The sequence below is a fragment of the Hypanus sabinus genome, chromosome 17 (assembly GCF_030144855.1).
Source record: "Hypanus sabinus isolate sHypSab1 chromosome 17, sHypSab1.hap1, whole genome shotgun sequence".
NCBI lineage: Eukaryota > Metazoa > Chordata > Chondrichthyes > Myliobatiformes > Dasyatidae > Hypanus > Hypanus sabinus.
Window position 1 is genome coordinate 18,778,697 of NC_082722.1, and position 22,832 is coordinate 18,801,528.

At 43.3% G+C, this 22,832-nt stretch overlaps 1 protein-coding gene across 1 annotated transcript in view; it reads right to left on the reverse strand.

Moving 5' to 3' along the window:
- Positions 1 to 10,468: 10,468 nt before the first annotated feature.
- LOC132407119 (adhesion G-protein coupled receptor G2-like) overlaps positions 10,469 to 22,832 on the reverse strand; it is a 31,940-nt gene continuing 19,576 nt past the window's right edge. The window contains exons 3-6 of the mRNA XM_059993414.1: positions 19,062 to 19,330; positions 16,570 to 16,678; positions 10,961 to 11,238; positions 10,469 to 10,548 (exon numbers count right to left, since the gene is read on the reverse strand). Coding sequence (XP_059849397.1) covers positions 10,469 to 10,548; positions 10,961 to 11,238; positions 16,570 to 16,678; positions 19,062 to 19,263 — 669 coding nt within the window. The 5' untranslated portion in view covers positions 19,264 to 19,330. The remainder of the gene's footprint in view (positions 10,549 to 10,960; positions 11,239 to 16,569; positions 16,679 to 19,061; positions 19,331 to 22,832) is intronic.

Below are 22,832 nucleotides of genomic sequence, written 5' to 3' on the forward strand. Positions count from 1 at the left end.
GACAACCAGAACTGAGCACAGTACTCCAAACGGGATCTGACCAGGGTCATATGTAGATGCAACATTACCTCTCGGCTCCTATTTTCAATTCCACAAAGGCCAATACACTGTACGCCTTCTTAACCACAGAGTCAACCGGCACAGCTGCTTTTAGTGTCCTATGGACTCAGACCCCAAGATCCCTCTGATCCTCAACACTGCGAAGAGTCTTACCATTTATACTACATTCTGCCATCGTTGAAGATTGCTGATGATACTTGTGGTTGGCCTCATCAGCAACAATGATGAGTTGGCAAACAGAGTAGGTAGAGAGGCTTGTCAAATGGTGCCAAAACAACAACCTGAGTCTCAACATTGACAAGACAAAAGAGGTGATTGTGGAAGTCAGGAAGGCACAATGGCTCTAAAATGGAGAGAGTGAAGTGCACAAAGTATCTTCATGTGCACATAACGGACAATCTAAGCTGGACCCACAACACCTGCTCACTAGTCAAGATGCCTACACTTGCTGAGAAGATTGAGGCGTGCAAGGCTCCCCATCCACATTCCAGCAACTTTCTACAGGTGCACTATCCAGAGTATCTTGTCTGGCTGAATCATTTTGTAGTATGGAAGCTGCAAGATACCAGGCTGCAAGACCCTAAAAACCACAGAAATGATCATCCAAATCTCCCTCTCCCATTTGTGACATTTACCCAGAATGTTGTATTTGCTGGACCCAAAGTATTGTTGAAGCTCCCTGCAACCTATGCCACAGTCTCTTTGATCCACTGCCATCAGGAAGGAGGTACAGGAGAATCAGATTGGGTAGCAGTTTCTTCCCCAGGCTGTGAGATTAATGAATACCCTGCTAAGCATCGGTCTTATCACTTACTTGCTTCACTTCCGAACACCCTGCTGTCGACGCGTCATCCTGTCCCACATTCCTGGGTCAGCTGCCCCATCCCTAATCCTGGTTCACCCTACATGGTCAACTAGTGCTTCACCATTTCATGCCCACACAGCTCTACCCTGCCAGGTCAGTTTGCTAAAATAACTTAGTTGTTCCCAAATTCCAGATTAGGAATTAATTTTAAATTTCACTTCTACCATTAATCTGGTTTCTGTTAGTCCTGTATTATTAGCCTGGCAATCTAGCTTCTGTACCACCACAGTTTCCAAACAAAACACTGAAGGGCTGATTACTCTGCAAAATGAGTTTCTTCCTAAAAAGAGGATGGATTGTTTAAATGTACAATTCTCACCTTTAATGAAACCTCACAGTGATGCATAAATATTTGTCTATTCCAAGACAGAGATTCAACCAGCACCAGTGGTGGTCTCCATGGTAACCATACAGAATGCAGCACCCAATCAGAAAAATGGGTCCTGGGGCCCAAGGCTTAATAACCACTATTTCCAAGGTTGACAATTTAGCACATTGAACATTATTACCATTTATAACCATGGTTCTATATACTCCCAACCATTCCTAGAGCTATACCTTCGGTAACTATTCATGTAAACTGAGATAATTGTAGATTCCTTTGGATTCCCATGGCTGGCAGTTTCCATTCTCACCATATGTATCTGTGGTTCCTGAGGCAAGATTGGCAGCCCATCCCAGCACTCCCAGTGGCCTGTGCTATTTACTGTATTTGTTGTAAAATGCTTCTGTTGGATTACGGCAGGATGTTCAAGTTCATTTATTGTTACATTTTAGCTTGGGTAATACAGTTATTCGCATGTGTATTTGCGGATCACCCTGACTTTAACCAGGATGTGCAATAATCACCTCCTCCATCTGTGTGTGACTGAGTGGGTTCTCTCCCTGGGTCCTAGTGCCCGGTCTGATTTTGAGCTTGATGCAATAAAGATGTCAGTTGAGCTGAATGAACTTTTCTTGTCTGTCACCATGGACTGAATGCTCGCCACATTGGGTGTCAGGAGTGAGATTAGAGAGTGAAGAGTTACGTCATATGGAGTACCTTAAGACCCAGGGAATAAGCTGAGGGATCGAGCAGTATGCTCCCCCACATGCCCCTGGGCTGGGCTCCTGAAGATGGGACACCGACCTTGAGGGAGGATCTGAGAACCGAGGATTGTGCCTTCTCAGGGAACCCCAAAGGGGTGAGCGTACCCAGGCTCCCCAACCCGGGGGACATGGTGGAGCACATCACCCACCTCTCTGGCCACCGCATCAGGGAACCCAAGACTCTGCAGCCATGGGAGGACGGGAACATGACAGACACTACCGATGCCACCGGAGCAGGAGGAAGACAAATAGGCCTCAGCAATTCATGGCTCTAAATCCACCCTGAAGTTCCCCAGGTTCAACAGTACCAGCTGCCTGGAAACTTACCTGGTTCAAATCAAACTTGCCACATGGTACAACGCGTGGAACCCCACTAAAATGGTGGCGCACCGTGCCTTGGTGCTGGAGGGGGAAGCCCTGCGGGCCCTTCTGAAGCTAATGCCGGTGGAGCAGCATTTCAGAGCAGCATTTCGAGCAGAAGCCGCTGGTGGAAGCGATGAGGAAAGAACTGGGCAGTGGACTGTGCCATATGGGAGAAAGCTCGGGGGTACTGGCAGCAGATCTTCCACTGCGGCCGGAGTGGCTACCCCCAGTTCCCTCCCACAGCCCAGGAAAACCTTGCTCTTCACACCTTTGTGAAGGCGCAGAACTGGAGCTCCTTTGGTAGCATTTTCGCCTGACATCACCATCAGCACTGGCCGAGCTGGAGAGGGCAGAAGCAATTTTAGCCCCCCAAGGTGTTCAGCATTCCCTCACATGCCGCCAGACCGGGCTTGTGTCACCGAGGCGGAGCAGGAGACTGACAAGGAGAGGCCAGTGAGAGATCTGAGCAGTGCCACGTGCCACACAGTGATCTCGGCCTTCGGTGTGGTGGGGCAGGCTGTGTGGCCTGGAACAGTCCCGCACCAGTGCCATACCACAGCCAGCAGAAAACACTGAGCGGGCGGCACACCTCCAGCGCAATCCCTCTGTTGTCGCTCAGCAATCCCTCTGTTGTCGCCTCCCGGCGGGGGGCGGGGGTGTTTGGGGAAGAGCAAGGCTTACACATGGACCGCATGGTGGAGGGTATCAGATACCGTGCGTTGGTGGACACAGGGTCAACCATCACCATCACCCGTCCTGGTGTTCTCCCCAACACGGAGCAGCCGTCCCCGCCCGGGTGGACAACGACGGCGGTCCAGCCGGCGATGGTCATCGGCGACTGTGGGGCGAATCGAGGGAAGAGGTGGCTGCATATCGCAGTGGGGAGAAACGCAGTGGGGCATGAGGTGCGGCTCGCCGACATCCGTGACTCTGGCATCCTTGGCCGGGACCTGCTGTCCCGCTCTCCCGCGTGGATGTGCCGGGCAACACTCTACCGCGGCACTGAAGCCGTGGCTCTCCGGCAGGGCAGCTCCAGGGGGCAGACATGGTGGGGACAGCAACAACCACCACCGGTCCACAGCAGCCAGCCACAGTGCAACGCACCCCTCAGCTGCCCAATGCAACACAGTGGAACCGGGGCAAGCGATGGTGACAACGGTTCAGCTGACGGCTGGCGGTGAGGTAGACCCCCCAGCCATTGACTGGCAGCTGTGCAGCGATCCCATGCTGGCCTGAGTGAAGGGACGGCTCTGGATCCAGAGACCACAACCCAATACCCCCGGTGGGGCACACGACAGGCTGCTGTTCGGGTGCTGGCGGTTTTCCATTGGCGACAGACGTCTCCTGCGGTTTGTGATTCTTCGGGGACTCTGGTGGGGGCCGGCCATTTCAGGGTGGCAAGGGCATTGGGCAGGCTGTGTGAACCTTCCATCGGCCCGGGTACGGGCAGGATGCGGAGCTGTTCGCGCACTGCTGCGACGCTTGCAAGTCTCAGAAGGGACCGGGCTGCCAGTCTAGGGCACCAGTGCAGCAGTATGGGTAAACCCAGTATGGGTCTACTGTCCCTCCTGGAAGAAGGGACTATCCCCCAGGCTGGGAATTCACTGGAAGGGGCCGGGAGAGGTGCCCGACAGCTTCTCCGATGTGGTATATCGGGTGGAGTTGCCTGAATGGCAGAAGGCAGTCGTGCTGCACCAGGACTGGCTGGCACCATATTGGCCCTTGGTCATGTCTGACCCAGCGAAGGAAGTGATACTCTCGGTCTCCTGCCTCTTGCCTCACCAGATAGAGCATGCCATGGGGGGAGCTACAGTGCCCCAGGTGTCGTCAACCACCGCCTGGACTTTTGGACTTGGTTGTGGACTCTGGGCACTGGGGACAGCTGAACCCTCAGGTGGGGACAACGTGCTGCTTTGGGGTGGTGGTGTTGTCAAAAGCCTGCCCGAGCGTACCTAGTGGCCAGCGCTTTTTATTGTCCTTGCTTTAAAATATTTGCATTGGTTTATGGTGGGAGGTTCTGGTTCATTTATTGTTATATTTTAGATTGGGTTACACAGTTATTCACAAGTGTGTTTGTGAGTCACCCTGACTGTAACCGGGGTGTGTAATAATCACCTCCCCTGTCTGTATGTGACTGAGTGGCTGGTCTGATTTTTATGCCTGTTGCAATAAAGATGTCAAAAAAATTAATTAAAAAATAAAGATGTCAGCTGAGGTAAACAGCTTTTCGAGTCTGTCATCATGGACTGAATGCTTGCCTTATAACGTTTAACAGAATCTACAATAACATACGAAGTTTATGCCTGACTACTCTTCCAGTCTAACTAAACCCCCACCCCCACTTCTTTCCGACAGCCATAAACTATTTCCTTTCAAGTACATATCAAATCCCCTTTGAAGGTTAATGTACACAAAATCCTGGAAGTATTCAGCAGGTCAGGCAGCATCTATGGAGAGGAATAGAGCCAATATTTTAAGCTGAGACCCGTCATCAGGACTGCTGACTCCCTCTGATGGACAGCACACTGCAGGACACTGATGGACGCTGCAGGACACCGATGGACACTACAGAACACTGATGGATACTGCAGGACACTGATGGATGCTGCAGGACACCGATGGACAGCACACTGCAGGACACTGATGGACCAAGTTACCCATTCTGTGTAGTTACAGAAAGACATTTCAAATCTACAATCAATAGTGACTTGCACTAGAATTTCTCTGCCTTTCTGAAAAATTGTTGTGCTGGTCTGCAGAGGTGTTGTCAAGTTGTGCGAGTGTTTGCTGATCACCCTGCCAGTTCTGCATTGGGTTTCCCCATTTAGGTTGCATAAGCACTCAAGATTGCAAAAGGTTCAGAGCAGTTGATGTTTTCAGACAGAGTTCTCCCCCGCATCACATTTCCTAATCCATTCCCTCAACAGAAACACATCCATTTCTCAAGTAACTTCATACCACTCCCTTCCAATCTTTCCTCTTGTTTTTGAACCCTTTACTTAATATAAAAATTGGAATCATTTTTATGTCCCTTAATGAGATTGTGAAAAAAAATCTCATACTCTTTCTTCAACCCCTTCTTGAAACTTGATTTTAAAGTATCAATGGTATCTGGGCTTTGCATGTGTCAACACAAACAACTAAATGGTTGTACACAGAATCTTTATAGAGTCTGACTAACCCTAACACAACTACAGTACTCAGATACCTCACCACATGGCCTGTCAGTTTATTGAACTGATTCTATGCCACTAAGCCAAAATGTATCTCATACACAAATCCTAGTAAGCAGTTTGACTACTTTAGACACACACTTTCTTTTGCTTATTCATGCTACCCAGCTGTCCAGTTTATTTTTATGAAAACTAAGTTGTTTTGAATCTACACACATAAGCTATACTATTTTCCATATTTCTCATTCTTCTTCCTTTCAAATCTTCCCAAAAGCATGGAGTTTTCAGTTTTGAAACCTTTAATGCACTGAATACTGTGTGTCACAAGTATTATTCCTGATTATTTTCTTTTTATAGTTTGACAAGCCTGAAAAATTCCCATCATGACCCCTTCCTCTAATCAGTAAGTTTTCTGTGCAATACTAGACCTGTCTTTTCTACAATGACATATGATATTATTTTTATTTTGCACCTAGGGAAAAGAGTTGTAAAGTTCCCTTATCGTATAACATACACCGGAATCTCCAACCCCAAATGAACCAAAGATGGTGAAGAATCAGCATATAGGAGGGAGACTGAGAATCTGGCTGAGCGGTGCCACAACAACAAACTCTCACTCAATGTCAGCAAGACCAAGAAACTGTATATTTGATTTTAGGATGAGGAAACCGGAGTTTCACGAGCCAGCTCTCATCAGGGTATCAGAGGTGGAGAGGGTCAGCAACATAAATTCCTTGGTGTTATTATTTCAGAGGAACTGACCTGGGTCTAGCATGCAAATTCCATTACAACAAAGGGATTGTAGCGCATCTACTTTCTTAGAAGCTAGCACAGATTTGGCACGTCAACCAAAACTTAAACAAAATTCTATAGATCCACAATGGAGAGAATACAGTCTTGTTGCATCATGGCCTGGTATGGAAACACCAATGCCTTTGAATGGAAAAGCCTACAAAAAAATCGTATAGTCCAGTCCATCATGGGTAAAGCCTTCTCCACCACTGAGTACATCTACAAGGAGAGCTGTTACAGAAGAATACATCCATTATTAAGGACTATCACTAAACAGGTCATGTTCTTTTCTCACTGCTTCTATCAGGAAGGACGTTTTGGGGCCTCAGGACCCACAGCTCTAAGTTCATGAAAAGTTATTACCCCTCAACCATCAGACTCCTGAACCACAGGAGATAACTTTTCTCAACTTCACTTAAATGATTCCACAACCTACTCATTTTCAAAGACCCTACAACTCATGTTCTTGACATTTATTGCTTATTTATTTATTATTATTATTTTGTCTTCTTTTGAATTGGTTATATGGTTTGTTGATTTTTGCACATTGGTTGTGGGGTTTCATTGATCCTATTGAGTTTCTCCATATGTACTGTGCTCACAAGAAAGTGAGCTTCAGGGCAACCCAGTACTGTGCAAAAGTGTCTTAGGCAAATGTAAAAAAATTCTGTAAAGTGAAGCTGCATTCAAAAATAAAGAAATGAAAAGTTTCTAAATATCAAAAAAAAACTATAAAATGCAGTAAGCAATGAAAACCTAAACCAAATCAATATTTGGTGTGACCACCCTTTGCTTTAAAACTGAATCAATTCTCTTAGGTCGACTGTCTTGTAGGTTTATAAGAAAATTGGCTGATAGGTTGTTCCAAGCATCCTGAAGAACTTGCCACTGTTCTGCCACAGACTCTGGTTGTCTTTCTTGCTTCCGTTCTTCCAGAAAATCACAGACAACCTTGATGCTGTTGAGTTCAGGGCTCTGTGGAGGCCAAACTGCGTGAGACTACATCAAAAGAAAACCTAGGGTGCCTAAGACTTTTTGCACAGTACTATATTGTATATGTTCTTTAATATATTGTGAACTTTGGAATCTAAACATCCATTACTCAGGTAGAGGACTACCTTGTATTAGCTGCTCATTGGAGTCCAGGAATATTTCCTGTATCAATTTCTAATATGCCAGCCGGCTATCCATCATGTTTCTTCTTTCTCCGTAGGACAGGGTGTTTGATTCTGCAGCCACACCGAATTGAAGCTTTCAGAACTGATCTAAGTTGTGTCTGTGGAGTGGACAGGAGGGCAACTTGAAAAACTAGAGATGTTGTCACTTTGTTGTAGGTTATCTCCATGCCTGAACACCTCAGCCTTCAGCAGAAACCCAGGCTCGGTTCTGTCCTCACGCGCTGACCCTGTGGAGTTCACAGGTCCTCCCTATGGAACTGAGTTGAAGAAGAATCAGGGTAGAGTTGATGGACATTTTTGTAAATGGGATCCCAGTGAAAGCTTTGTACATACATTTTATTGCAATTACAAATAAAAGTGCCATATATAGAAAGTGATACAATAGATACTCAGTCACAAGGGTCAGACCCCTTTTCAAACCACCAGAATTGACAGTAACATTCTGTTTATGCTTTAAGTCCAAGTTGTATACGTCAATCAGTCTGACACTAAAACAAAATTTCCTCCGATTCTATCAAAGTGGGTCATGGCCAGTGAATTCCGTTTTGAAGGGCAGACAACAGGGCACAGCAAGACTTCAAAAAAGCAACGTATTAATCATCAAATAACCCTCTTTAGAGATGTTGTCTGAGTGTTGAATATTGGTCAGAAGTAGGGTTATCTGGCCTACTCTGTCGCAGTTACTCCAAACCAAGCCAAAACCCACTGAGACTGTGCCAGGGTAATCACAGTATGCCACGCTTACAAATAGTGAATTTCCAAATCGAAAGAGGTGTGTTTAATGCTTTATTACGAAATCAGCAAAGACGAACGAAATTGTAGCGATAAAAACTAGCGACATAAGTCTTCTTAGCGTTTGAATAGAGATATTAGCGATACTAAGCGGTATAACAATGTAATTAGCAATCCAATATCACCCAATTAGCGATCAACAAAAAAAAATCTAGTGGTTTACCCCTTCATCCACGATGAAACAACTAACTGCGCCATAACCCACGTGACAGATTGCAATAATAACCTTGCCGCAAAATAGAAAATAGATACTGTACACAGCTCTTACATGCTCTTGTGTTAGAGAGTGCGGTGGCATCCTTATTTCCCTTTTCATCCACATCAGCTTCCAATGTCGTTCTGCACTCAGCTCACAGTGCTGAACACTGACAGAACACCTCATCCAATGGGGAACGTGACTGGCGTTGATCCATTGCGAGGGAATGTGTTATACTGCTGGTACTATGGATGTAGATAATGACATCCCGATTGCATTCAATGTACAGTACATGCTTCACACAAAGTGTATTTTCAAAGCATAATGTTTGGGGTACACAAAAAACCCACTGAGTTATCAGGCACTTGAAACCAGCGCTCTCCGGCAACTGTGAGTACAGAGAAAGCGCCCGGGCAACATCATGGCGGTTGTGAGGAAGTCCCAGGGTGACGGGGGCAAGAGTGAAGAAGTCTGAGGTAGCAGCACTGGAGATCCCAGGGTGACAGGGATGGGACTGAGGGGGTTGCAGGGCTCCTTCGGGGAGGTACAGTGGTAACATGTTAACTGGAATCTTTGCAGCACTGAGGAATGGTCAGGTCCGACATCGAGGCGGAACTGAGGGAGGGTCCAATCTCTAACTGCCAGGATACTCCGTCTGACCTTTTCCCTACTCTACTGGGTCAAACTGAGTTACCCTTACAGCCACTCTCCGGGGTGTGGTGTTAAACACTGTAAATTAACTCGTATCACATTGTTCTGTTCGTTTCTCCAAAATGCCAAGAGAGCATTTTGATCGTTACATAAACGTTAATCGCCAAAAACGAGTTATGTTCCCAATATACGTCGGCTTCTCAGATAAGCATATCATGTAAAACATCCTTAATATTACAGCAAGTTTGCATGTAGAATTGTTATTATGACTAAACATTATCATTACAACAGGCTAGAACTTACACTGGTATAATACAAAAGTCCCTGTAAAATATCTGTATTTTAAAATTGTTTTAAAATCTTATAATGTTGCTCAAGTATGTCAGAGGATATGTCATTGTGAAATAGGGCAACTGCTGTGCGGTAGCGTAATGTCACTTTAATTTCCCAGAACTCTGCAGGTTGTTATTCCACTTTGTTCAGGGTGGTGGCTTCAAAAAGATGATTGGTAAGCTCAAACCACAAAGGCGGCAGCTTGCTTGTGAAGGACAAGGAATCCAACCCATCGGGTGGATGTCGATAAAAAGGGCAATATTTGTGAATTATGGGGGGGGGGTAATTTTGATAATAGGCATGTAACAAATTAATCATTGTAACCCTTACTTTTAGCCATAAGTTTGCCATTCGGTGTAAAATTGCAAATTGCAGTTCTATTTTTTAGTCTTCTTCTGTATTATGTATTGCATTGAACTGCTGCTGCTAAGTTAACAAATTTCATGACACACGCTGGTGATAATAAACCTGATTCTGAAGTCAAAGTAAGTATAGTTACAATTTGGTCACTTCCAAAACATCTGTACCTTTCAAACGTATTGAGTAATTCGATTCCTCAAACATCTACTGATATCTATGGACTCACTAAATCTTATTGACTTTGACTGTACTGTTGTAACCCATTAAATAATACCTAAATAACTTAGCTCAACCATTTCTTCAATAGCAAGGTGCAATTATGAAGTCTGGTTGAAGGGTCTCGGCTGTCTGACCTGCTGACTTCCTTCAGCATTTTGTGAGCATTGCTTGGATTTCCGCATCTGCAGATGTTCTCTTTATGCTACCCAATTACAAAAGTTATATCATTAATTAATTGGACCAAATAAACCTTTGGGATTAATCAGAGATGTTGAGAAGATTTTGATGTTAATTTTTTGAACAAAAATTGAATTAATCAATGTTTATAAAGAGCAAGGCCTTTTGCAGAAAATCGTGATACAGGGGAGATGAATACAGTATCACTTCCATCTCTTCTTTATTTATCTGATGTATAATTTGTAGTTTGCTCTTTGGATGGTTGTTTCATGGTATAGTACCACAAAAATATAAAAAATCCTGTGAAGATGCAAGAAGAAAATTACATTGGGATGTTAAAATCTTGCAGAATATTTATAGTAACTATTGAATAAGTTAGTTTTATACAGAGTCATAAAGCATGGGAACAGGCCCTTTGGTCCAACTTATCCATGCCGACTATATTGCCCCAGTGAGCTAGTCACATCTGCCTGCATTTGATCCAGTGTACATAGTTATGTAGATCTGATAAAATATGAGACATATCAAATACATCCTCTGGATGTCCTTTAATATAACAAAAAACTTTTCTGTTAATTCCGTTCATTATTAAAAATCAATAATTGAAACATGAATAAGATAATAAAATTGCACCACTATTTCAAGATTTGATACCATCATATGGCCACTAATTTATAGTTATCACAACATACCTGGTAAATCTCTCACTAACCTTGCAGGGAGTTTAAGATGCAAAGTAGGTACGTTTGAACCACGGACATTGGTCCATGTGAAAAAAATGGCAAAGCCCACGTGATGCCCAGCAAAGAACTGAGGCCGAGGACCGTCCACAGATCCTTCCACACAGATCTGGACACAGAATCGAATCCTTTTCTCATCTGAGCTAGCTTGACACAGACGGTGATTAGCATTGTCAGGTTCCAAAGCCATATCATGCCGAAAAAACCACAGTTTGTAACATAATGGACTATCTTATTTGTTATCCAGCACCTGTGTGAAAATATATAAACCATTAAGTATTTAATTTTCCATTGTATCCAGTGTTCTGATCCACTGCCTAACCAGCTCCAACACTCCGGACTAATGTTTTAACATCACGAGGGCTCTGAACACTAAACAAAGACCAGCACAGAAACAAACCCTTTATTCCACAATGTCTGTGCCAGCCCCAGTGTCCAATTAGATTAATCCCATCTCACTGCATGTGGAATATATCTCTCTGCTTCTTGCCTGATCACGTGCCTGTCTAAATGCCTCCAAAATCTTAACATCTTATCTACTTCCATCACCTCCTATGTCAGCACATTCCAGGCACCCTCTACTCCGTGTCTAAAATCTTGCCTTGTATATATCCTTTAAACTTTCCCTTCACAACTTAAATTTATACTCCCTAATATTAGACACCTTTTTCCACCTGGGAAAAAGGCTGATTATCTATCGGGGCTGTACATTCATAATCTTATTTACTTCCGTCAGGTTGCCCTTCAGCCTTTGATGCTCTAAAGAAAATAATCCAAGTTTCCCCGACCTCTTCTTATATCGAATACTCTATCACCCATGATACATCTTGGTGAACTTCCTTGTAACCCTTCCAAAGTCTCCACATCATTTATGTAAGAAAGCAACCAGAGCAACCCACCATTCTCCAAATGTGGTCTAACCAAGGTTTCATGCAGTTTTAACATGACTTCTGACTTTTCTCCACTCAATGCACTGCAAAGTGATATCTAATCCAAAATAAACATTGAACAGGCAAGGCTTTAATTTAATAATTTCCTTATATTTCAATCCACCATGTGAAGGGGCATGGGAGATAGAAGAAAATGAGTTAATTGAAGTGTGTCAAACTTCTCATATAACCTGTCACATGCAAGTCACTATAACCATTCATCTCCCTTGTCCATGGAAAGAAAATAGCAGAAATTACAGGTTATCTGTTTAAAATAAAGTCACAGTATGTGTGTGAGGCTGGTTTCCTGTGCTTGGTGTCAGATGTGAGAGGTCCTAGAGACTCCCGGCCTCCCAGACAATCACATCTGCACCAGGTGTGTCGAGCTGCAGCTCCTTAGAGACCATGTTAGGGAACTGGAGCTGCAGCTCGATGACCTTTGTCTGGTCAGGGAGAGTAAGGAGGTGATAGAGAGGAGCTATAGGCAGGTAGTCACCCTGGAACCACAGGAGACAGAAGTGGGTAACAGTCCGGAGAGGGAAGGGCAAGAAGCAGGTGCTAGAGAGTACCCCAGTGGCTGTCCCCCTTAACAGTAAGTATTCCCCCTTGAGTCCGATTGAGGGGGGGGGGAATGGCCTACCTGGGGGAAGCAACAGCGGTGGCACCTCTGGCACAGAGTCTGGTCCTGTGGCTCAGAAGGGTAGAGAAAGGAAGAGGATGGCAGCAGTGATAGGGGACTCAGTTAGTGGGTCAGACATGTGATTCTGTGGATGCAGGAGAGAAACGTGGATGGTAGTTTGCTTCCCAGGTGCCAGGGTCCAGGATGTTTCTAATCGCGTCCACGATATCTGGAAGTGGGAAGGAGAACAGCCAGAGGTCGTGGTACCTATTGGTCCCAACAACATAGGTAGGAAAAGGGAGGAGGTCCTGAAAACAGATTACAGGGAGTTAGGAAAGTTGAGAAGTAGGACCTCAAAGATAGTAATCTCGGTATTACTGCCTGTGCCACGTGACAGTGAGTATAGGAATAGAATGAGGTGGAGGATAAATGTGTGGCTGTGGGATATTAGAGCAGGGGGCAGGGATTCAGATTTCTGGAGCACTGGGGCCTCTTCTGGGGCAGGTGTGACCTGTACAAAAAGGATGGGTTGCACTCGAATCTGAGGGGATCCATTATCCTGGTGGGAAGGCTGGCTAAGGCCACTGGGGAGAGTTTAAACTAGAATTGCTGAGGGGTGGGAACCGAACTGAAGTGACAGAGGAAAGAGGCTCACAAATAGAGAAAGCTTGGAGACAGTGCAAAAGGGAGGATAGGCAGGTGATAGAGAAGGGACGTGCTCAGACCAATGGTTTGAGATATGTCTATTTTAATGTGAGGAGTATTATGAATAAAGCAGATGAGCTTAGAGCATGGATCAGCAATTGGAGCTACGATGTTGTGGCCATTACAGAGTCTTGGATGTTGCAGGGACAAGGAATGGCTACTTCAAATGCCAGGCTTTAGATGTTACAGAAAGGGACAAGGAGGGAGGCAAAAGAGGTGGGGGTGTGGCTCTGTTGATCAGAGATAGTGTCACGGCTGTAGAAAAGGAGGAAGTCATGGAGAGGTTGTCTACAGAGTGTCTGTGGGTGGAAGTTAGTAATAAGAAGAGGTCAATAACTCTACTGGGTTATTGTGTTTTTTTTTATATAGACCACCCAATAGTAACAAGGACATTGAGTAGCAGATAGGGAGACAGATTCTGGAAAGGAGTAGCAGTAGCAGAGTTATTGTGGTGGGAGATTTTAATTTCCAAAATATTGATTGACATCTCCCTAAAGTGAGGGGTTTAAATGGGGTAGAGTTTGATAGGTGTGTTCAGGAAGGTTTCTTGACAGAATATGTAGATAAGCCTATAAAAAGAGATCTGGTATTGATCTGGTATTGGGAAATGAACCTGGTCAGGTGTCAGAACTCTCTGTGGGAGAGCATTTTGGAGATAGTGATCACAATTCTATCTCCTTTTCCATAGCATTGGAGAGGGATAGGAGCAGGCAAGTTAGAGAAATGTTTAACTGGAGTAAGGGGAAATATGAGGTTATCAGGCAGGAACAGAAGCATAAATTGGAAACAGATGTTCTCAGGGAAACGTACGGAAGAAATATGGCAAATATTCAGGGGATATTTGCACGGGGTTCTGAGTAGGTATGTTCCAATGAGACAGGGAAAGGATAGTAGGATACAAGATCCATGGTGTACAAAGGCTGCTGTAAGTCTAGTCAAGAAGAGCTTACGAAAGGTTCAAAAAACTAGGTAGTGATAGCGATCTGGAAGGTTATAAGGCTAGCAGGAAAGAGTTTAAGAATGAAATTAGGAGAGTCAGAAGGGGCCATGAGAAGGCATTGGAGGACAGGATTAAGGAAAACCCCAAGGAATTCTACAAGTATGTGAAGAGCAAGAGCATAAGATGTAAGAGAATAGGACTAATCAAGTGTGACAGTGAAAAAGTGTGTGTGGAACCGGAGGAAATAGCAGAGGTACTTAATGAATACTTTTCTTCAGTATTCACTATGGAAAAGGATCTTGGCAATTGTAGAGATGACTGGCAGAGAACTGAAAAGCTTGAGAATGTAGATATTAAGGAAGTGGATGTGCTGGAGCTTTTGGAAAGCATCAAGTTGGATAAGTCACTGGGATCAGACAGGATGTACCCCATGCTACTGTGGGAAGCGAGGGAGAGATTGCTGAGCCTCCGGCAGTGATCTTTGCATCATCAATGAGGACAGGAGAGATTCTGGAGGACTGGAGGCTTGTGGATGTTGGTTTCCTTATTCAAAAAAAGGAGAAGGGATAGCCTTTATAGGTCAGTGAGTCTTACTTCAATGGTTCCTAAGTTGATGGAGAAGATCCTGAGAGGCAGGATTTGTGAACGTTTGGAGAGGCATAATATGATTAAGAATAGTCAGTATGGCTTTGTCAAAGGCAGGTTGTGCCTTACAAGCCTGATTGAATTTTTTGAGGATGTGACTAAACAGATTGATGAAGGAAGAGCAGTAGATGTAGTGTATATGGATTTCAGCAAGGCATTTGATAAGGTCCCCATGTAAGGCTTATTGAGAAAGTAAGGAGGCATGGGATCCAAGGGGACATTGCTTTGTGGATCCAGAACAGGCTTGCCCACAGAGGGCAAAGAGTGGTTGTAAATGGGTCATATTCTGCATGGAAGCTGGTGTCCAGTGGGGTGCCTCAGGGATCTGTCTGGGACCCTTGCTCTTCGTGATTTTTATAAATTACCTGGATGAGGAAGTGGAGGGATGAGTTAGTAAATTTGCTGATGACAAAGGATGGAGGTGTTGTGGATAGTGTGGAGGGCTGTCAGAGGTTATAATGGGACATTGATAGGATGCAAAACTGGACTGAGAAGTGGCAGATGGAGTTCAACCCAGACAAGTCTGAGGTGGTTCATTTTTGTAGGTCAAATATGATGGCAGAATATAGTATTAATGGTAAGACTCTTGGCAGTGTGGAGGATCAGATGGATCTTGGGGTCCGAGTCCATAGGGTGCTCAATGCTGTGATGCATGTTGACTGTGTTCAAGAAGGCATACTATGCATTGGCCTTCATCAATTGTGGGATGGAGCTTAAGAGCCAAGAGGTAATGTTGCAGCTATATAGAACCCTGGTTAGACCTCTGCTGGAGTACTGTGCTTAATCCTGGTCGCCTCATTACAAGAAGGGCATGGAAGCCATAGAAGGGGTGCAGAAGAGACTTACAAGGATGTTATCTGGATTGGGGAGCATGCCTTTTGAGAATAGGTTGAGTGAACTCGGCCTTTTCTCCTTGAAGTGACAGAGGATGAGAGGTAACTTGATAGAGGTGTACAAGATAATGAGAAGCATTGATCATGTGGATAGTCAGAGGCTTTTGCCCAGGGCTGAAATGGTGCATGGAATGGGCTGCCGGCAGTGGTGGTGGAGGCGGAAATGATAGATCTTTTAAAAGACTCCTGAATGGCGACATGGACCTTAGAAAAATACAGGGCTATGGGTAAAGCCTCAGTAGTTCTAAAGTAGGGATATGTTTGGGACAGCTTTATGGGCAGAAGGGCCTGTATTGTGCTGTATGATTTCTATGTTTCTAGTTTATGCTAAACTATTCATCTGTCTAGTTTCACAGACCTGGATACCCCTCCCATCCATGTAACTCCCACCCATGCACATATGCAAATTTCTCTTAAACATTGAAATCGAATGTGCATCCATCACTTCCGCTGGCAGCTCATTCCACCCTCCCTCCACCCTCTGTGTGAAGAAACTGCCCCGCATGTTCCCCTTAAATATTTCACCTTTCACCCTATCAAAATGGCGTTCATGCTTTACTGGCCTCTGGTCACCTTCCAGTTTGTCTTCACAATAAAGAGTGCCAGTGGGATGTTTGATTTTTGAGAAGAACATAGCTAATCTGATTCTCTTTAATGGCAGATTTCCTTCTAATTATCAGGATGTTAACATGGTCACTATGGACTGCCCAATGTCAGCTGACTCAGAACCGAGTGCTCTTGCCTGTATGACTATCTATACACATCCATTTCAGCTGAGATTTTCATCACAGACTGAGCAATGGAGATAAATATCAACATTATTTCTGTTGGCATGGTTAACCAGACCTACATGGAAACAGAGCTGTTACTGTTCTTTTGATTTTGCATTTTGATTTGAAACTGTCCATAATTGTCCTTGTCCACTGCAATGCACAAAGACACCACCACAGCAGGGATGCCTGTCAATAGAAGAAAATTACATTTATTCATCCTGTGGTCATCACATATAATTCACTATGTACGCTGTTGAGAATGTTAAGCTGTAACTGCTTTATCGATTGGAGGTTTGCCATTAGAGACAAATTATTTTTCAGTCGTTGCATTCAATTTGTGTTCAGGGATAGCAGATGTGAGATGAATTGTAACCTCTACAGATCATGCTTTAAATGTTTTTTGATAGGGCAACAAACTTTGCAATTGAATTATTCTTACAAATTCCCCAGTAAGATTCACAATTCAGTTCCAGTTACTTTTGAATAGTGTGATGCAGATCACAACCTCAAAGAAATGAGTTATATTTTCCCAGAAGTTCTGGACCAATATTGCAAAAATAATTTTTAGGTTTACTGAACTTCAAGTAACTGGAGACAGAGCCTTCAATAATGTGAGTGCTAACAGTGTCTGATTATGCACTGTTCTTGAAATTCCTAGGTTAGGAGCTTTACAGCTGGAAAGAAGGCAGAGGGACTGAAAATCCTCTTCACTTTTTATCTCTGTGATAATGAACAAGCTGCACAAAATGGATAGTCCTTCCCTAATGTTTTTGTGGAGAGGGTAAATTGGGAAAAGTTATAATTAGCATGGTACAAGGTAGGGGAAAAACTGTTGGATGGAGAGAGATGGACAAAAGAGATAAATAGATCATGAGAGAAAGGAATTAATACAATTATTTCTAATTGTATAGAGACAGAGGGGTAGCGATAAAGAGAGAGAAGAGTTAATATAACTAGTAGAATACACAAATCAGTTGTAGAAGGGAGCATATGAAGATAGCCCCAGACCTGTATTTACTGGAATTAAGATGAAAGATGGGAGGGGGGGGGGGGATCTTATCGAATGTTGAAAGGCCAAAAGAGTGGATGTGGAGAGAATGTTTCCTATGGTTGAGGAGTCTAAGACCAGTGGATACAGAGTCAGGATAGATGGATTTCCATTTAGATCCAAAATGGGGAAGAATTTCTTTAGCCAGAGAGTGGTGAATCTATGGAATTTGTTGCCACAGGTAGCTGTAGAGGCCAAGTCAATGGGTATATTTAAGAGAATGGTTGATAGATTCTTGATTAGTTGAGACATGAAGGGATATGGGGGAAAGGCAGGAGATTGGGGCTGAGGGAAAATGGATCAGCCATGATGAAATGGTGGAGTAGAATCGATAGGCTAAGTATCCTAATTTTGCTCCAATATCTTATGGTCTTTTAAAACAAAAGATAAAACTTTATAAACAAAAAGGATAGAGAGTCTGAAACTCATAGTATGTATTGAAACCATGAAGATAGGAGCATGTTTGAAATGCTGCAGGAGTACTTTGACATGTTAAGCACTGGAATGAAATAAAATCTCAAGAAAATCAGTCTCAGAACTTTAGAAGTGAGGATAAAAAAAATCTGTGGGAAGCAGTGAGACACACAGCCTAAGGCAAATGTTTGGATGTGTTCTGAAGGTAACAAAGCAATAATGTCAATGAGCCTTTTCTTTGAATGTTGCTTCATTACAAGTAATGATAGGAAGCAAAATGCAGAGCAAGTAAATGAACAACTTTAATGTTTGGAGCAACTCATTAGCAAGTACCACCTTCCATGACATGAAGCTACCTAAGGTTTGCAATTTCATAACTGATGCCTGCTCCAGAAATGGGATAATATAGATCTTGTGACGATGTTGTGTTTAGGAATACCAGTGCTCAATTGACAGGTGTTCTAAGTTGCATCTATTTCAATACAGTTTTCTGAGATTCATTTATTTCAATTCAGGGAATATTGTAGGTAAGGTAGATGAGCTTAGAGAAGGGATCAGTACATGGAAATATGATATTGTAGCCATTAGTGAGACTTGGTTGCAGGATGGGAAGGACTGGGATTTTGTCGTTTTAGAAGGGGGTGCTGTGACATAACTGGTAAGGGAAAATGTCATGGCAGTGATGGGTATAGATAAGGTAAATGCAAGTAGGCTTCTTTCACTGAGGTTGTTTGAAACTAAAACTAGAGGTGAAAGGTGAAATATGTAACAGGAAGCTGAGGAAGAACTTCTTAACTCAGGGGATGTTGTGGATGTAGTACAAAGTGCCATTTGAAGTAGTGGGTATGGGGAGGATTCCAATTTTTAAGAAAAGATTGGATTAGTACATGGATGGGAGATGCATGTCAATGGGACTAGGCAAAGTAACAACTCAGCATAGACTAGACTGACTGAAGAGTCTATTTCTGTGTTGTAGTGCTCTATGATTCTATAACTATGAACATCAGGCATCTGAATATCTAGAACTATTTGGAAAAATATGCTATTAGACCAACTCATGTTCCACAATGTGTCAAGAGGAAGCAAAATAAATGACCCAATACTCACCCCAACCAAGTAAAGCCAGTTTCTGTATGTAGTGTTTGACATAGGTGTTGAACACTTTGATCAGCATCAGGTAGAGATGAAGTCCTTCAATTGCCATCCATGTGAAAGTGCACAGTAATGAATAGTGAAGGAGCACAGCCATCGTCTTACAGAGACCATCAATCATCAGCTTACTAATCCACTCATCACTCAGGAAATTCATATTCAGTAGAAAGCAAGCAATGCAGAGGTTAATGTGGATCTGGGTGGTGTGATCACCTTTATTCTTCCTAAAGCAAAGAGACAACCAGATAACAACATTGTGAGCTAGTCATACTTCAAGAACCTTTCTGATCTTACAGAGATAATATCACATGGAAACAGACAATTCAGCTTTACACAGCTGCTTTAATCATTTTCAAGGGGCTCAGTGACTGTCAAGACAAGAGGGAAGCTACTGTGGGAATGGTGGTGGAATGGAGAACCAGATTCAGAACTGTGTTTACAGAAGGGACAGTCTGAATTCCAGCCAAAAACAGCTCTCAGATGGACTCTGAATGTCCCCTTCCTGCCATTCTTCCCTTCTTCGGCAACTCCCCCTGCCTGCTCTCCTCTTCCACTTCTGTCTCTCTCTGGTGATCCTGTTCCTCAGATGCTTAAGGATGATTGAGAGGCTAAGTACCATTCTGTAGAGTGCAGTGACCAACAGCCACTGTGGTGCCGAGCTCCTCCACAGCGTTTCACACACTGAAACACTTCATCAGCAAGTCTGGAGCTATCACCAAGGACTTTATTGTGCTTGTGTGGGATCCACACTGGAATCAGGAGGCAGGTATTAAGGGAATTGATCAGAGTGAATCAGAAATGGGTTGGGGGGGGGGGGGGGGGGCGGCACAACCAGGTTACAGCTGATGGCACACAGGGAGTTAATCATCTGAGTCGGGTTGCGATTAGTTTTCCAGGCATGGTGAGTGGGACAATGAGATGGACCAACATCCCCAGAATTTCTGTAGCCTTTTGTTGTGTATGTGGCCTGGTTACACAACTATGTTATTAATAAAAACACAGGAGATGGGAACCAAGTTTCATGGTTCTTTACTGGTAGAGTCCAAACTTGACACACATGTACAGATCAATAGGTGCCTAATAGTGCATGCAATGATGAGTTACTAAAAACAAAATAGTCCCTTATCATAATGTAGGCTATACAGTACACACCTCGCCTTCTATTTTAATAGTGTATCAACCTTTTTTTTAAAAAAAACTGGGGCACTATGCTAAACAAATGTTTACCCTTAACATACAAATGCCTACCATTTGTTTCCAAATTATAACAAAGTAACTTAATATCAAATTATAACAAACCTTTTTCTTTTTTTAAAAATTTAACTTTTGGCTTAAGACCCATTTAGAACTCAAATCTCTGGGGAGGTCTTCTCAGCCTCTCCGGGTAATGTCTGTCCTGAAACATTTGCTTTGGGGAATGAGTCTGCACAGGTACATCAGGTGGGTCCTCAGCACTGACGACAGATAGATGAGGCTGATGTGGTCACATCAGGAGTGTTTGCTTCTACGTCAGGGGAGTCCGGACAAGGTGTTGTGTTTCTCTTTTCTTTCTTTTTTCAATATTTATATTGAATTTCATATACACAAATACAAAATTCATAAGGATACTTATTATAAATCAAAATAAGATAGCACAAAATGCACTATATATAAATCACACTGATACAGTCACAGTATTCCATATTGATGATCAATTAAAATAAACTGAATGAAATACAATAGTATGGTTAATTATAATTATAAAAGAATCTACACCCCCTACCAAGACAAAGCTGGTTGGTAAAAGAAAAAAAAGAGTACTTTATCATATAGTGTTTCATAATAATAGCCAAGATCTATATTTTAATAAGAATTCAAAGATTTTAAAAATAATTCAGAAAGGGTCTCCATAACATTGGAAAATCTTGGTTTGAATCAGAAATTGAACAATGAATCTTCTCTAGATTTAAACATGACATAACATCACATAGCCATTGAGCATGTTTGTGGGGGGGGGGGGGTGGGAGCGCAACCACATTCCATTTAAGCGAAATCACCCTCCTAGTCATGAAAGAAATAAAAGCCAGTATTGACGAATGAGAAGGCTCCAAAATTATAACACTTTCCTCGACAATACCAATTAAGGTAAATGATTGGGCTTAAAACTAACTGTAGGAAGTACAGAAAAAGATTGGAATACATCTTTCCAATATTTTTCAAGGCTTAAACATGACCAAATCATATGAATTAATGAAGCCGCACCATTATTACCTCTGTCACAATAAGGAGATATATCTGCAATATAACGAGAGAGCTGGCCTTGAGACACATGAGCCCTACGTACTCCTTAAATTGTAGGAGGGAATGACGAGCTCATCATGATGAGGAATTCACCATCTTGAAAATAACCCTCCAGTTCTCATCAGATAATGAAGTCTGTAGATCCTTTTCCCAATCTTTTTTAATTTTATCTAAAGGAGCCACTTCAAATCCAACAACAGACCATAACTACAAGATATTGAGCCATTTTGAAAAGGTTTCAAATTAAAAATTAGATCCATTATGTTCTTCTCTGGGCTAGTAGGAAATATATGTAGTTTAGATCTTAAAAAATCTCTAATCTGTAAATATTCAAAAAATGGGTTTTTGATAGGTTATATTTCACTGAAAACTGCTCAAAAGAGATTCCCTCCAACAAACAGATCCTGAAATCGTTTAATGCCTAATCTATCCCATTCTCTAAAAAAACACCAGATCCGTTGTAAATGGTTTAAAAAAAAAGGACTGGAAAGAGAAAATCTCAATAAACCAAAATGTTTTCTAAACTGAAGCCAGATCCTCAAAGCGTGTTTAACCACCAGTCAGTTAGTTTATTTACAGATAAAGGAAGAGAGGATCCAAGGAAAAATAATAGAAAATTTCATAACAGAATTGGCTTCCAAAAAGACCCATGTCAGACAATCCTCATGATTAATATAGTATAACCAGAATGTAAGATTTCGTATGTTAATTGCCCAATAATATAACCCAAGATTGGGTAAAGCAAGACCAGCATTCTTTTTGCTTTTTTGAAGGTGGGCTTTATTTAATTGGGGGTTTTCTGTTTTTCCATATATAGCAAGAAAGAATTGAATTTAGAGAATCAAAAAAAGACATACCGTAGGTATAAAAATAGGCTTGAAAAAGGTATATAAATTTAAGTAAAATATTCATTTTAATAGAATTAATTCGACCAATCTGTCAAGAGGGGCCGGATGGACCCAAACACAGGACGCAGGCACTGAAGTACTAGGGGGAGGACAGGATGGGGATGCCATGGCACTTAGGGGTAACTGGGGTTCAGGCAGGTGGAGCAAAGCGGCTCCTTAAGTCCAGGTTCAGGCAGGCAAGTCTCGGTGGCGATAGGCTAGCGGAGAGCCCTCCCTGAGTATCCCGGGTAGGGGCGCCTCCCAGGCGGAGACACCGGACCCCTAGGCGGGTGCGGGCACTATCCCAGAGTTTGGGCGGAAGAGAAGGAGGGGGCAGAACCCCCGCTGGTCCATGGCCCATCGGCCGGAGCCGGCCGACGGAAGCAAGGGATAGGACCAGACAGAACCACTGCCGGGCCGAGGCAGGTCGGCCAGACGTGCCCGACAGGGGCAAGGGTTAGGAAGGGGCATAGGTCCAGATCGACCAACGCAACAGCTATGACAAGGGGAAATTCGGAAACGGCCAGCAGACAGACAGCGCGACCGCGCAAGAAACAAA